This window comes from Lethenteron reissneri, chromosome 25 (assembly GCF_015708825.2).
Source record: "Lethenteron reissneri isolate LAM-NWPU_2019-01 chromosome 25, ASM1570882v1, whole genome shotgun sequence".
Taxonomy (NCBI): Eukaryota; Metazoa; Chordata; class Hyperoartia; order Petromyzontiformes; family Petromyzontidae; genus Lethenteron; species Lethenteron reissneri.
The window spans coordinates 9,653,176-9,670,327 of record NC_083803.1 but is presented as its reverse complement, the minus strand read 5'-3'; the positions used below and the strand labels follow the sequence as shown (position 1 = coordinate 9,670,327).

The following is a 17,152-nucleotide window of genomic DNA, read 5'->3' as shown; positions in this document are numbered from 1 at the left end:
TCTCCAGTGTATTTGTGTTTCCAACGCACAAATCAATTATCTGTTAATGAGAAGTGGTGGGATGAATGACACAGCATAGGAAAACCTTCACCAAGCAGCGAATTCACAAAATGACTCTTCCATGTATGTACGTTGAACTTCTTTCACGCCGTACGTAGCCAACCGTGCTCATCGGCGGTGCAGGACAGGTAGTAAAGTACTCATGCAGAGTCTGCACTTTAGATCGTTTTCTTAACAACACGAACCCCCATGTGGTTTGTGAGGAAGGCATGTTGTCTTTATAAACGCTGCATGATGAATGCATGCCTCTTGCCAGACTTCCTCTAAAATGCCTGATATTTACAAATGCTATCCTGTTTAAAAAAAGAAAATGTCATGGCAAACCATCCACAGAAATAAGATTCCACGAGGTTGGCTAGAAAAAGACGACAGCCCTCAAGACAGCGGTTAAACACAGTTTGCACGATGCTTCTGCAGCCAGGTTTACCACATCCACCACATTCGCGTGCTCACTGTAAAGACACGGCATTGGAAAGAGTTCACTCAGGAACGTATCAAGCATTATGGTGTCAACGTAAGGCTCAAGTTTGTCATGCAGGATAAAATAAGCGAGCAATTGTTTTGAGATTCCTATGGGTATCACTAGCCACGTGGGGACATTATAACTCCCATCAATGTAGCTGATGCCTCAAAGTGCAACAAGTTGACCACAAATCAGCACACAAACTCATTATACGTTGCCGTGGAGCATTGTGTAAAGGCACATTTAAAAAGAACTCTGTTCTGTGTCTCCACATGTACATACACGTATTTTAGTCCATCAGCCTATTGGCTTTCCAAACGAATATTACCAAGCAACATATGTTTAAACAAGCAGAATCAGCGCCAGTTTCGACCTTCTGGGTCTCTTCATAAGAATAAGGCTTGCTAAACAAATATTGCTGAATAACCAGAAGTTCTTGGTAATATACCTGCACACAATAAAATCCATCAGCCAAACCAGCAAGCAACTTTATCCTGGACCACCGAGTGCCCGGTTCTCTGATTAAGTGGACGGAAAGTGGAGCACGTGCCCCCCTCCATGTCAAAGCCTCATCTGTCAACCCGTACCCAGGAACACTCCAGCAAGACAGATGCCTTTTTCCTGGCACTGCGTGTACCATTCAGTTTACGTGGCACTAACAGGACCGACGGCTCACGGCGCAGACACAACGACGCATGTGCACACACACACACGTACCCGCATGTTTGGAAATGTATTCAGAAGCACTTAACACATGTGCCTACCAGCTGCAAACGTACAGAATCAACGGTGAGGGTGAGAATATATGTGGCATATCGTCTCAGCATGTCATGTTAATAAAACACCTTTAAGATTGCATAATTAGCTCATTTATTGAAAATAGTTTTGTCGTACACTTCATGCGAAACGAGTGCTGTATGTCTGTTAGACTTTGCATAACGATGTGACAATTAGACGTAGAATTAAACAAACTCTACATTAACATCAAAGGCATATAGGCCCTAATAGTGAGTCACCACAAAAGCCAGAGGGCATTTGTGTTTTAGATGCGTGGATGAGTTATCTAGTGAACAAGCAATGTTTGGCGTTTGCTACAGAGATTCGCTGTTCGAATCCAGTGGCTGCCCCACATTAATACTGCGTTGTGTGCGTTGTGGGTATTAAACGTCACGTTGCAAATCCCCTGAAATGTTTGGCCACAGTAGGTCCCATTTTGCACTAACGGTCATTGGTCCAAATTTGAACAAATACCTGCGAATTACTCAATCACTGCCCCCCCCCCCCACCGTACGCACTGCAAAAGCTTGGCAGGAACCTCCTGAAAAAGAGTTAAGAGACTCAGTGAGGCTCTCCTGGGTTAACAAGCCTAATAAAACAAACTCAGGGAGTGCCTATGAGAGAAGTGCCGTGGCAAGCAGTGCTGTGTAAATAAAATACTGGTATCACATGCACATTGCCATTCCTCAAAATGTATCATATTTCAGTTAATCTCCGTATTTATTAAGTGACGTCAATAACCTAACGAGTCACTCTGTATATTTCCTCAACAACAAAATAAACATACCACGCACACCATTCAGAGTGCATTCCATGTGCATAAAGCGCACGCACAAACAAGATCTTTAAACCTGCTGAGCGACTGATGCAATGTACAAACTTTCCAGCATTCCATCCAGCCCCCCCCCCCCACACAATATATGTAGCTGCAGTCCTTGATATTTGAGATGTATGATAAAAGTCCCGAAAGCTTGTTTTAAGTAATGCGTTAGGCTTAACCGATGACAAAAGATAAGTATAATCTTGAGAATGTGTGAAACAAGGGCAAATACATTTTTTACAAGGTTAGAAAATGGATATAGTTTGCACAAGAGTTATATACTGGTACTTTGAATAGACAAAGTAAACGACTTAAAAAGTATCTTTAGTTTATAAAATATCATTTATATTCTTATTTATGACATGTGTTCATAGGGAGACCCATTTCATATTCTGGGGAATGTTACTCAGAACTGTGGAGCGTAGAGGTGTGAAATCAGGAAAAATCGACTTTCTGCAGCAGTGGAATCTCTCCCGCCTGTGAGCAGGTGGCACAGGAGAGAAGGAGACTTGGCGTTTCCTTTGAAGGACAGCGCAATGTGTATCAACAAGGACACAGAGGCAAGCGTTCTATTTTGAAAACAGCTGGTCCAGCGTTTAGGAGCTCAGAAGATAAATACACATTTTCCCCAATGTTATCCCACCCTTCCTATCGATGTCACGTAATGAGACGGAGAAATTTCAGAAGTATAGCAGAGTAGCGCAACCCTTCGTGGTGGTGGAGAACAAGAGAGCGTGGAGAAGTGGACAGCAGATAACTGCTTCTGAGATCCGTTCAAGAGCAGGGCAGCTTTTAAATGGGAGCGCGCGACTTTCACGTGATGGTCCTTCATTTAAAAACTGTCGACGCAAATTATATAACTCCCCTGACTTAGCACTTCAAACTGCATCAACTTACACCCGCATGGACAAAAATATAAATGCATTTGTAGATTTAAAAAAAGCACTTGATATAAACAGTGATAAGCATTGAGTTCCAACAAAACGAACAAACGTACACACGTGTCAAAGCATCGACCAACAGCTTAACGATTGTTGACGAATGATTAATAGTCTGTGGCTTGAGAGATGTGGGGCCTGGAAGCCTATGGAACGAGGAAGGATCATTAACTGCAGGGAATGTTGGCTTATGCGAGGGTAGATTAACTCTGTCACAGGACGGAAAGGAGGGCTCCTTGCACCTGATGCCACGTGCTCTTGCACAGTGGAGCAGTTAAATATTGGGTGCATTACTCTGCTTATAGCTTACGAGTCTACGTTTCAGAGATCACTTCTCCTTGCAGGCTTGTAACATGCATTACGTTGCGAGATTTGTTTTTGTTTTTACAATTCTGATATATATAAGAACGATGCCCACTTAAATGTGTTGGATTGGACTTGAAACTCTCCGCCAGGTTCAATGAGCAGAATCAAGGCAAGGAGTTTATTACTTCAAAAGGACGGCAACTTTGAAAGCATGAGAACATAAGAGATTTCGTATCAAAATAAAAACTCTGTGGTCAAGTTTGATAGACGTGAATATTTCGTGACGTTAAAAAAAACTTGTTGTTGTTTCTCGGCTTCGGCGTTGCGCACACTTTTTTGTATTGCAGTAGAGCTTCCACCGGGTCGAAGCAGCAGCAACGACGACGTCAACAACAACAAAGAAGAGCAAAGCGCTGCAGTAACTTTGAAGAATTGCATACATTCGGGTCGAGGAGAGACGGGGCGATCTGTCACGACGAGCCGAGGCGAACCGAAATGCCGACGGCGTGAGCCAGTGGCGAGCCAGAAAGGGTTGGGTGGGTGGGTGGATGGATTTGGGGAGCTTTGATGCGAGGAAGAAGCAAAAGCACCACGCCACGTGCGCTCGCCCTCGGCTCGCTCTCTCGCAGGTTGTCATGGACACACAAGAAGAGGACAACGCTCTCGACGGATGCACCAGCAGCAACAACAGGAGCAGCGGCGATTTAGACGGCCACGGAGCGGTAAGAGAAAACAATAAACCTTTGTTCGTAATGATCGTGACAATTGTGTAGGCTAAAAATGGCAACTCCTTGAGGTTAGCTTGTAAGCACAATGGTGGCAACACGCATTTTTTTTCATCTATATAAACTCTCCTTTCTTAAATTACCGGCGCATTTAGAGATACAATACAAGGTTTCGCACGTAAGATGCCAAAACTACAAAATCCAGACTCGAGTGGCACATTCTTCAAAGCAGCTTTGGCTCATCATGAACTCAAAAGGCATTTGTCCAGCCAATGGAGACAGCAGCAGGCACTGACCGGGCCATACATAGGTCGGTGTGGTCCCTCATGTCCAGATCCAGACATCCCACAAACTGCACGCCCTTTCCACGTCAGACAACGGAACGTTGCAAGAAACAGGGACCTGCATTGTCAGGTGCCCTTTGCCTCAAGTGCACAACTGGCTCAGTGGCAGGAAGACCACACATTGGTGCGTTGCAATGCCAGCAATTTGCATACTGCATAGTGCGTCTCTACCTTGCAATACTTTTATTCGGTGTACAATAATAAATAAAAATAAATTTTACAGTTTACGAGAGTTTAAATGTTTCAAAATATTCACCAGCAAAAATGTCCTGAGAGAAATGCTACGTGCAAAGCATTTTGAGTTAGCGCATACTGTATTAAATGTAGCTTGCAGAGAACAGCATGTACATGTCAATGCAGAATTATTTCATACAATAAAAGCCTTTAGCTTACAAGTAAATTAAAATGTTAAGTACCGTACAAAGTTTTCTGTTGTTACCATATCTTTCCATCTCCATTGTCCAAAGTATTTCCGTGCTCAAACCAGCATTCGGGTGGCGTCAAGCGTAGAAATGTCCGCATTCTTATGAATGGGACCAGTTAATCCAAAGGACAACCATTGTTGGCATCCTATTATTTGGGCAGAGTACCCATCGTCACCACTGGAGGATGACGATGGGCTGAGTTGCCAAACTTTGGATTCTGAGTCGAGCTCTGTCTTAGTGCCACCCGGGTCAGTCGGCAACAGTATTGTATGGCGGCATCCCTCTTTTAAGAGCTTCTAGTTTTTGTTGGCATTGCATTGTCATAGACAGTGATAAACTTAACGTATTTGTTATCTAATAATTGTTTGGTTAACTATGAACAAATAGACTCCTAGAATGAAAATCAATTCCAAAGTCTATTAATTGTCATGGCACACAATAATACGATACAGCCCTTTGCTGCGAGCTGTTTTAAGTTGAGAATTTTAAGTGACTGACAGTTGCGTGAAATTTCAGAACCTAAATATTTAAAATTATCACGTGAAGGAAAAACATACAAACTCACGAACCACATACGTCAGAACATGTCTGGAAAAACACACGACAAAGCAGAAACACTGCGACGTCGAGCGAACATGATCAAGTTGGCTATGACCTCAGTCTAATGTGCAGACTTTATTCTTTTTTGTGATGATATTGAAACTTGTGGAGAATTGTGGGGGGGGGGGGGGGGGGCAGGGTTATTGAAATATAAAAACGCTATCGATGTACTGTACTTAACTATATGCCTGATTTGGTGTCCTCTGCTGGTTTGGTACAATGTTATATTTGGCACTTTGCAATTTTCAAAGATACTTTTGGTGGCCTTAGCTCTCTGATATGAGCTTCCTTAGTCAACTCACAGCACGTGTAGCATAACGTCGGACATCTACACGCGGTAAAAACAAAAAAAAACGGAGAACTGTACAGCACAATTGAGAAATCCCTCTGCAGTACGGATTGTCGATGTGCTTGTTCACCCCAAATCGGCAGTGTCCTTTATCTCGCTATCTCTCTCCAAGCGTGGCCACAATCCGACTTTTGCCGCGACATGCCTTCCTTGTGCTGAGACCCCCGCATGACAAGCACACAGAGACCTCGTGCGATGCTACACATAACACTCAACATCCATTTTAATAACGCCTTTTAAAATGTCACTTTACTGCAGAGGGGAGAAACCATTAATGGTGGAATGAGACACTTGTGTTATTCGTTTTTTTTAACCTATTGCTTCCACCCAATGAAAAAGTCACACAATTGTGTTTATTACACAAACAGAAATGCACACCGAATTCCATTCACGCACGCACTTAACACGTGTTAACACAGATTTTACTCCGTTTCCACAGCTTCTGTTGCTTTAATTACAAACACAGCCTCATATGCTGTGAGATGGCTGTGAAGTACAAAAGTGGCAATGCCTTTAAACAAGGAGATCATTGACCCTGTGCCTTATGAATTTAGTTGTTCACGATCGAAACAAAAATAATTGGCCCAAGGCAATGAACAGTCTAGATTTAAGACAGTGCTATAAACAACAAAACTAAGCCACCCTTTGTATGCCAGTTGAGCCATAAACACATACTTCTTAGCAACAACGAAAATGTGCTGCATTAAAATTTCAACTTGTGTACAAAGTGCAAGAATTGTTGTGGCTTCCAGGTTTTTAGATTCTCGTGCACGAAAGTTCTATTGGAAGTGCATTGTAAGCAGTGAAGCCTGCAAAGCAATGGAAGGGATAGGAAGACAATGCCACTGCCTTGAAAGAGACCCACCCAAGAGCAGGCGGGTAGAGTTCCAGAATTTATTCATTTTTGGAAGAAAGATTTGCTCCATCTGCTGCCATGAGAGTGCCCTACCCCCCATTTATAAACACTGACAGAAGGATGGTAATAGGGCTAGCATAGCATTTTAGTGTACCATTCTCAGGGAAATGTGTCCACCCCTCATTTTTGCACGTGTGTGTTTACAGATGCACATGTGCAGCCCCCTTGAATCCACTGCTGGATGAAGGCTTCCCTAAGCAGTGCAGTTCCTGAGGGTTGTTTGAGCTAACTTCATCACGCTGGTCAGTGCAGCTCTCGGTTGGTGGCACAGAGCACAGATGTTGGGAGAACCATACAGCACAATAATGGATTTTCTGCACTTTAAATACAAAGTGGTCACCCGTCCATGCACTATCCAGGCTAAACACTGCTTAGCTTTTGAGCTCTTACAAAATCGGGTGCATTCCAGGAGATTTGGTCAAGGCTATCTCTATGCATACCCAGAGATAAATATAATGCACATTTCTTACTCTGCCTAAACTGTCGAGCAAGTCATGCAGAGCTCACCACTAAAGACAAAGATCCCCCGTATAGCCTTAACAGACTGTTGGAGCAAGTGCTCTTAGCGAGCACCTATGACAGCCGGTACGATACACAAGCGGGTAGGTGGCCAGCACCATGCCTGGCCGCCTTTGTCTCCCCAGTGGCGATTTTTACCCATCGTGCCAGGTACTCATTTGAGGCTGAGTCGACCTAGTGGAGGCCCAGGACTGATTCAGATAATCGACACCCGTGTTGGCCGTGAGTGGGAATCGAACTCGGGTTGCCGGGTTTGTAGCGCAGTGCGCTAACCATTGCACCACCACTCCCCACTGTTGAGCTCGCCAAAAACAGACAAGACACCTACAAAATTACATTCCGCTGGCAAATATCTTCAACGATAGGGTTGATTCAAGAATCATTATTCACCTCTCAGCCACATTCCAACAAATGCCAGTTTATGGACATACTGGTTGCACCACACGAACCCCTCTAGAATTTTAACACGCGGAAACTTTTCTCAGAAGAATTGTGAGTAGAGCAGTGTTCTCCGATTATTTGAGTAATCAATGGCTCTAGAGATAATTATCGGTTAGTATAATCAACTAATCGGACAACACACAAAAAAGTTTCACCTCTGTTGCCACATGTTCTGCTGGACGGGAGGGGAAGAGCTGGGTACAGTGATGTCATCAGCCACATCACGATGGGCGTGGATTGTTAATGAGGTTTCCTGCCTTCACCTTCAAGAAGCAGAGTGAGGGGTGACCATCTTTTTTCAAAGGGACACGAGTAATTGATCACAAATAAGTAGTCGATTGTCATATTTTGTTGACTAATCGACTCATCGTACACCGGCTCTAATTGTGAGTAGAACTGCCAGGTTAACAGAGAAACGTTGCTGATTAAAAACAAAAATGTCTAAGTTCGTGTGTGGCAGAGGGAGCCTGGCAACACGGCACTCACCTCGGTCAATCTGAGCAAGTTCCTGGTTCTCGTCCTCAGAGTCGTCCTCTTCCTCCTCACTCGATGAATGAGTCACCTACCAACGACACAGAGCGCGGTAAGCAGAAGCAATCGCATCAGATGTCTGAGAAAGAGGCTGTCCACATTATTTTTGCCAAATCTTTGTTGGTTTGGCAAGCAAAACACAGGGTCTCAAGTGAAAAAACCAGCCTTCTCCAATCCGAAGGTTGATAAAGCGCCTTATCAGTGGATTGCTGAATGAAGGCCTTCCCATGCCATGTTGGTTGAAAGGGTTGTTTGACCATATTTCACGACGCTGGTCAATACGGGTTGGTTAAACAAAAAGCTCACATACGAACCCACTTCATTTGTAGGCCATTGAAGGAAAAGTAGCGGTGATCATTGATTTTATACTATTAGCATTAGCTCCAGCCCGAGGTGTCTAACAAATTGAAAAGGGTAATTCACATGGGAATTACACTACCCTTCCAAACCTTTCTCTCTTTAGATCGCATCTTGCCCTACCTACACTTGTCCCCACCTTTAACACGTAGGCTTTCGCGACCAATATCCAAAAAAACCTCTATTATTGTCCCCACCTCCACACCATAATTATTTTTTTCTTAAAGAAATGTTAATGGGGTTTTTTTATCTCACCAAATGTGCTGCATGGAATGGGTGAGGTTAATCAAATGCTGCAGATGTCCAAAAACGCAAAAAAATATGTATGTTGCAGTCAGTGGTGCAACAAAAAAAACATGCCCAATGGAAATACCATTGATGCCCTGAGACAAAAAAAACAGCTCAAATGCCACTGTGACCCACTTTCAAGGGTGCGGTTTGCTACGATATAATTGTTGTTCGTTTTTCCAGTTAACGTCACGTGTGCCTTTGTGCTCAAGGTCACGTCTGCAGCGTTGAGCTATACACGACTGGGTTCAGTGACTCCTAAAAACTGAAAATAAAATCGTAAATTTCACGAGCTCAAATATTCTGCTTACAGAGCAATACACTGAAAGGGCATCAACCAATTTACATTTTACTGTAAATGACTAATTAAATCATTATATAAGTAAGCCGTAGCAATAAAGTCCACAACCGCAGTCTCCAAGGTAGCATTTAACGTGCTAATTTATGGCCCTCTTCTCATTGTTGTTAATGACGTAACCGCTGACATTTACGTAAGGTCAATCTATTCTAAGGCCTTTCTTGGAAAAAGGTGATGCTTTTTTTAAATATATATATTTTTTTACGTGATTAGGTTTGAAGTTCATATTAATATATATACATTTATATTTAAAAAAAACTTTAAATGCGATCTAAAATTTCAGAGCAGATTCATTTGTTTTCAGGCCCGTGGCGTGACCTTGTTAAAAGGGGGGCATAAAAAGAACCCTGGGAGAGGCAGGAAGGCACCGCAGTCAATGTTAAACAAATGTTTAACATCGCTTAAACTTACACTTATGTTTAAACGCTAAGCAGAATGAGTAACGACGCAATCTGCTTGTGTTTATGTGCATTCAGCTCCAGTTCTCACCAACATCTTTTAATTTCACGTTAAAATTTTACAATGGACGGCTGAGCCTTCTTCTCTGGAGGGGTCAGCTCTTCCAGCCTCCATCAACGCTCGAGGGCTGCTGCTGCTGCCTTTGATAACGAAAAAAAAGATTTGGGCATGTCCATAACAGCCTCTAAAATGCTTAATGGGTGGCTTTTACGTAAGCTCGTGCTAACCAACCCACTCCCCAGACAATAACAAACTACAGTGCACAGTGGGTGAAGTCAGAGTTCCAAATTTAGACCCGCTGATCACCAATATTGCATTGCTCACCGTGCCCGGGTGCCTGTACACCTTCACGCGATTACGTTACTGTTTCAAAATGCACGTATCTTGCACGCTAAATTAGCTTAGCCATACCATTAATATTGTTACAATCACTCAGTCCAACTTACTGGGGCACTGCATTGATTTTAAGCCAGCATCTGTATTTCTGCCGAGTATGAGATCTATTGACCTCATAGAGCTGAGCTTCAGGAGAGGCGTCTGTGGCAGGCCAGGTGCAGGGAGGGGTAGGCATTTGAGAGCAAAAAATCGCCCTGCTGAAAAAAATCGCTCCCGTGCCCAGAACTTGCAGCCAGCGTGGAATTAACGGTGCAAGGGTTTTCATAGTTGTCATTTTAAAAATTACATCGCTCATCACACGTCACCGTCTTTCCATGAAGCCGTACACGTTCTCAATCATGAGAAATGTTAAATATCGCCTGGAAAATTGACGGGCAATCAATATTTTATACGCACAATATCCTCCGTATTGTATAACGCACCACAGAGAATTATTAAACACGAATACTGAACTTGGAGTAAAGTATGGGCTACTCCCACCTGCAAGAAATCGGACCAGCATGGAAAAAGAGGAGGCCAGATATTCTCTATGGGGGTTTTGTGAATCTCTCTCCAGTGCAGACCCTTTCGTCAGCAGTGGCGAGTGCAGGTAACAGAAGGGCTGCACCTTAAAGTGTAAGTCCTGGTGGTGAACTTGTCAGGCAAGCAGAGGTGATTGTCTGTACTCAACTCCTGGGCTACGATGCACGACACAGGACAGTAAAATGCTGAACGACTTCCTGCTTAACAAGCCCTGCATGGCCCCCTCCTCAGCGCCAGAGCTAAACGCAGGTTCCACGTGCTGCACCACACTTTAACCTCTCGGTCTTAGCAAATAATTTGTATTCAGATCGGTGAAACTGGGGCAAGTCTACAGTAGGAGATATTTAATTTAACAACTACATCAACGGCATCGTTGTACAATATATATTACAGTGAAAACATAAAGTACATAAATACACAGTACTATATTGCAATTATTGTTTCCTATACTTTGCATACTGCAGTGTCATGCCATGCAGTGTATTCAGTTGCGCGAATGTAGAACAATTACAGTGCAGGAGTCATCTCAGTATTTTTGACAATACAAGACTTTATTAGCATTGCATTTAGTCATGTGCATGCTGATTTGTTGTTATGCTCAAGTGCATTTTATACAAGTATTTATTTTAAAACAAAGCCAACATTCGAATAATTTACAAACACTTTATTTCAACAATGACTGTCATTGTACAAGCATTTTTTATTATTTTATTACTTCCCTTCTACGTGACTTTACCGAAAGAACCAAGAAGATGAATCCCTGCAGTCACGAAAGCTTTAAATCGAAACATTAAAGATAAACTAAGGATATTTACAGGGTAAACAATTCAACAAAATACAGACATCAAAACAAAATTGATATGTTTAATTGTAAACATGATTAACTGTGCCATATTTGCATTTAGAGTGTCAGATTATTCATACACATTAATAATGAAAGAATAATTGGAAATAATACCACATCTATACCACGAGTGATTACTATATTAATAATTTGTGATGACAGCATCAATGATGACAGTGACAATGATGGATATGATGGAAATAACTACTGTAATTTTAAACGTTCATGCCCTCATCAACGGATGCCCATTTAACTCTGTGCCTGCTGGTGGACACTTCAGTTGATCCAAGAAGGATTTAAAGGAGACTCCCGAGGGTTCAGGTGATAGCTTAAACTATTTTATGACCCAGGCACTTCCATTTTATTGGCACCAGCAGATAAATTGTTTCAAACAGTGGGCTACACAGTACATGATGTGGGCTATGTACATGATGCTTAGGTGGCAACATGCTCCTTGGTGTTCATGTATTAAATGTCTATCAACTACCTATTACAAACTATTTATTATTTTACCAGGTAAGGTCCACTTAGCTATATAGCTCTTTTTCAAAAGCGAACTGGCCACAAATGATAGCTCAAAGAAGTGGCTTATGATGTGGAAATGTATAGCAGCCAAATAATCCAAACGTATGTTTATTCTAAATGCGGAGAGAACCCCCAGAAGACCTGGAGAATAATCCCAGCGACCACGAGAAGAACATGCAAGCTCCAAAACTACAGGCATCAGGGTCAGGATCGAACCCATGATCTCCTGCACACCAGGTGAGGTAGTTAACATCTCGCCACGGTGACACCCCTTAGATTATGGATAACCATTTGTGAGCACAGGTCCATGCACGGTCAGTATTGGTGCTTAAATCATTGGCTGTGCACGGCTCCTCGAGCAGATGACACGAGAGCAGATGAGCGAGGCATCCTGTGCTCTTCACCACAGCCGCAGCAGGTCTGGTTCTGAGCCTCGCCGAGATGACCTCACTTCCTGAGGCTTTGCAGCAGCCAACAACATGTAAGTAGGTATTTCAGGCATCGCCAGATTACCCGTGGTTCTTCTGACCTAGGCATGTTATATCTAGGCATCAGCCATGACCTGCACGGCATGGGGAGAACCTCACATAGCAGCGGATTGACAAAGGGCTGGACATTTATATGTACACAAGCAAGTGCTGTTGGGAGAGTATTGCGCATTGCCCACCGAGCACTCCCCAATTTGCCAACCGCATTACCAAATCCATTAGTGCTTTCACATGCGCCTTTATAAAAATGCACCTAATAATATCTCATTAGTCTATTATTTGGTTGACGACAAAGTTGGCCACTGCGCCCAGACAGCACTGAGTGGCATAAACAGACAATTTAAAATAAACGTGAAAGAAATCTAATAGGCAAGCGCAGGCCTTCCCAGTGGCCCACTTTGTCCTGAACTCTGCCACTTGTGGAAAACATCACCCACGGGCCCCTGAAAAATACTCCTAAAGCCTCAACTGCTTTGCGAATTAAACCCTATCCAGCATTAAGCGAGCGTTGTTACTTGCACAAATCAATAAAGCTCCCACATAACGACAAAAGCAAATGAGTTTTACATTGTGTTTGGGCCACGTTTTGCTTTGCTTGGGGAATAATAATTTATGTCCACTGTACATGTTAATTTAATCAGTGATGTTAAATTGCCACCATTACATTGCTCGCATTACTCTCTTAGTGTCCCAAACGGACCCAGAATGTCCCGAGCCTGTGTGGAGTTGGGGGGGCCTCATGACACGAGCTGTGATCACTCAGACACGCTATTCAACTGCTATTGCGCAAGAGGAGGCATCCAGTAGCATAAACGCGACTTCCAAACCGCAATGAACACGAGCCCCACATTCCGAAATAAACACTTGCACAAGCCCGGCCAGAAGCACAGACAACCAATTGATAATGACAATGAAAACAGCTCTCAAGAATAATTGGGTGGCATGCGGTTATTCTTTTCAAAGTTTCTGTTTGTTTATGTCAAAACTATTATATAGGGTAATACATTACATGTGGTAATTATTATTCTTCTTCAAAATACTATATCAGACAGGTGTTCAATGGATAGACTAGATCATAATTATCCCCCCCAAAAAATCACGAAGTTCACCTTCATATTATTTACCAAGGAAAGCTTTACTGACTCTCAACACTTGAGGTGGTTCCTGCATGTTGGGATGTTTGGCTAATTCCATTCAGGAATGTTTTCGGCATATCAGAAGTGTCAGTTTGTAATTGAAACCCCAGGTCGTCGTGAGTGAACGGTTGTGTGCATTTCACGGGATGATCTCAGTGCACCCTCAGAGGGCGCACAGACCACGAAAACACCAACAGAATCCAAACAAAGACATGACTAAACACACAAAGACACACACGCGCGCGTCTCGTACGTTCAAACAGCAGGCATTCCCCCTTGAATGGCGCACAACCATGTCCTCACCAGTCCGTGTACGCATGAGTAACATCTCACTCTGGGTCACTCACTGCACAAACGAGCAGGCGTCGTCAGTGAGCCACGTGCTAAGGCTATTTACATCCCCATCTCCCCCACGCCACCTTTAATGCCCTACTTAGATTTCGTCGTATACCGTCGTGCAATAAATCTGCATTCTGATGGGCTGTTTATCGCGGTACAACGCTGTTGTTCGGTTTTATCGCACATCCTCCGCTTCATGCGTTGCCTTGTGATGCTTTTCCCAAACAATAACAGAGCCCTTTGAAAACGTCAAAAGATACATCGATAATGCCAGCCTAAAAACCCCGCCAGTGAATGCCTTGTTCCCCGTGGGTGCTTAAATAGAGGTGGAAATGTACTGGCAAGCACATAACCTGCGCGTTGGTGAATCCCAGTGAAGGATTATATGCAAGGTCAAAACTGCCTGCTGTCAGTACAATAACTAAATTGAGGCTTTGCTCAAGTGCTTGAAAATAAGAATGTTGATGCAATAATGTGAAAGATATTTCCACTCCTGGCAGCAACTAGAGACTCTGACATGCGTCATACCACTAAATAAAACGGACATTTATCTCCAATGACCACTCTATAAACGTTATGTAGCTTAATACAATGTTGATAATAACAATACATAATATACAGCCCTTCGTCAATCCACTGCTAAATGGAGTTGTTCCTGACACCGAGTACGTGATGTGGGTTTGTTTAACCATACTTCACCACGCGTGTCAATGCTGGTTGGTTGAGGGTGGGTGCCCAGAACCCGTGGCTGATGTTTGCCGTGACCGGGAGTCGAATTCAAGTGCCCTTGGGTTCTTAGCACCGTGCGATAACCACGGTGCCACTGCTCCCCTGTCCCGTTACACCTTTAAAAGAACTGCCTATACGTTTATAGTGCTTGCTGGAATGCAATAGGCGCATGCGATGCCTCGTGTCAGCAAATATTACTCAATATAGCACCAATCGACGGCCAAGAATAGTGATGGAGTGGCAGCCAAGATATGGGACGCGTCCGAGATGGAGAGTCACCGAGGAGATGGAGCGATGAAATCAGCATACTGTGTGGGTGCTATGTGGAGTATTAATACTTCTCCATCGCAGTTTTGTGAGAGTATAGTGACGGGTTGGGGAGGGAGGCGACAGCTGAGCAGTGGATTGATCTTGGCTGGTGATGATGATGATGACGGTGGTGGTAGCAGCAGTCTATTGTTGGCATTGTAAAGACAACAAAGTGATTTGGAAGTTGCTGCTGCTGCTGCTCCTGCTGGCTGCAGACAAAAGATACAGCCTCGTGCCATCAGCAGTCGATAAGCCGTGAAGGAGACGCATGGCTATTGTTCTCCCGTCTACTCAATAAAGTTGTGTCGCGACGTTACGATGCGCGGATGCTTCTGCTTGCCAGCAGTTAATGGCATGTCTGGTGATAACCAACAATGCATTGTCATCACCATTTCGATAAGACATGGGTTATTTACAATTGTTTACTCCAGTATGAGTGATGAACTGCAAGATCACACGAGCCAGCCAGCCTGTTATCCAGCCAGCTAGTTCGTCAAGACAGCCACTTCACTTCCCCGCCAGCTCACCAGGCATCCAGGTAGTCAGACGAGCAGCTAGTCCGGTGAACTAGCCAGCCATCCACTCGTCAATTAGCAGAGGTGTGGACTCGAGTCATGTGACTTGGACTCGAGTCAGACTCGAGTCATGAATTTGATGACTTCAGACTCGACTTGGACTTGCATAACAATGACTTTGTCCCACCTCTGTCAATTAGACACCCGCTCGGTCATCGAGACTACGAATCATATCGCCGGTTAGGTGTAGTCGGTTAACACAACTAGTCAATCGGCCAACTAGTCAAATAACTCGTTCTACACACAGCCATGCAGTCACCCAGCCTGCTAGTCAGTCTGCTTCAGTCACGATATCTAGTTCGCCCAACGAGCCGGCTACAGTCAGTCAGCAAGTCAAGCCACCCAAGTCAACACACCCAAGTCAAGACACCCAAGTCAACACACCCAGCCAGCCCCCTCCCATGAACCAGGTCAACTCTACTCAACATCACCTGTGATGACAGCGAGCAAGAGAGCATCAGGGTGCTGGGGTAGTGTGGTGATGGCGTTAGTGGTGGTGGTGGGTGGTGGGTGCCAAGTGCCCCCCTTCTCGCTCTACCTTGAGCTGTAGCGGCTGGACTTCGTCAATGGTGTACGCTCGTAACTTCTTTGTCAGCACCGTTACCATCCTAACCGGCCGGGCGTGCCCGGCTGGGCTGCGTGCGCTACGGGGGGGGCACTGCCTCCTCCTCGCTCGCTGATGCTGCTGCTGCTGCTGCCTCCGCTCCGTCTCCCGTCGATGGTTCGTTCCCACTCGCCCGCCCCCCACCTCCTCGTCCTCCTCATCCACGTCGTCGTCCTCCTCCTCCTCCTCCGCTTCGTATTCGTCGTCGTCGTCGCTCCGTCTCCACCGTGGCAGCGCGGCTCCGCTACCGCTACTGCCGCTGCTGCTCTGGTGGTGCTGGTGGTGCTGATGGTGATGCTGCTGCTGCCAACTTTGCGCACAGATGAGATACATACATGGGGCTTGCGTGTGCTAAGTCGCGCTTGCGCTACCCGTGTGTGGGGTGGGTGGTGGTTGTGGTGGTGGTGGTCCTCAAGCTACTACAGAGAGTCGCACAAATCCAGCTCCCAACCAACCTCCTCCTGCACCCCCCCAACAATCAGCGAACGCGCGTGTCCGTAGCCCAACTCCTACGGGTGTCTGCTTTGTTGTCGCTGGTTTTGCGTTCTTCTGTCTTGTTTGTGTGTGTGTTTGTGTTTGTAGGGGCTACTGCTGCTGCCACTGCTGCTGCCACTGCTGCTGCTACTGCCGCCTCCGCTGTTTGACGTCTGCGCTCATTCATCGGCGACTGCTGCTGCTGCTGCTGCCCCCGCAGGCTGCCTCGCTCCGCCCTGCGCACTCTGGCCCGCTCTGTTCCGCGCTCGCTGCCACCCTCTTCCACACAACTCCCTCCCATCCTCTTGCACCTCCCTCTCTCTCTCTCTGTACCTCCTCTTCCGTGCACCACCTCCTTCTCTCTGCACGCACCCCCACCACCCCACCGCTTTCCTCTCTCTCTCTCTCGCTCAACTCTGTAATGTCACCTCCGTCCCCTCTCTCCTTCCACCCACGACTCTTTTATCTATCTCCGCACTTATCTATATCTATCTAAACGCACTTTCCTCTCTCTCTCTGTCTCTCTCCACCTCCA

The 17,152-nt window shown here is 44.9% G+C and overlaps 1 protein-coding gene across 1 annotated transcript in view; it reads right to left on the bottom strand.

Moving 5' to 3' along the window:
- LOC133347176 (neuronal PAS domain-containing protein 3-like) overlaps positions 1–16,882 on the bottom strand; it is a 105,137-nt gene extending 88,255 nt beyond the window's left edge. Inside the window, exons 1-2 of the mRNA XM_061559224.1 lie at positions 16,078–16,882; positions 8,170–8,245 (exon numbers count right to left, since the gene is read on the bottom strand). Of these exons, the coding sequence (XP_061415208.1) occupies positions 8,170–8,245; positions 16,078–16,476 (475 nt within the window). The 5' untranslated portion in view covers positions 16,477–16,882. The remainder of the gene's footprint in view (positions 1–8,169; positions 8,246–16,077) is intronic.
- Positions 16,883–17,152: the final 270 nt, after the last annotated feature.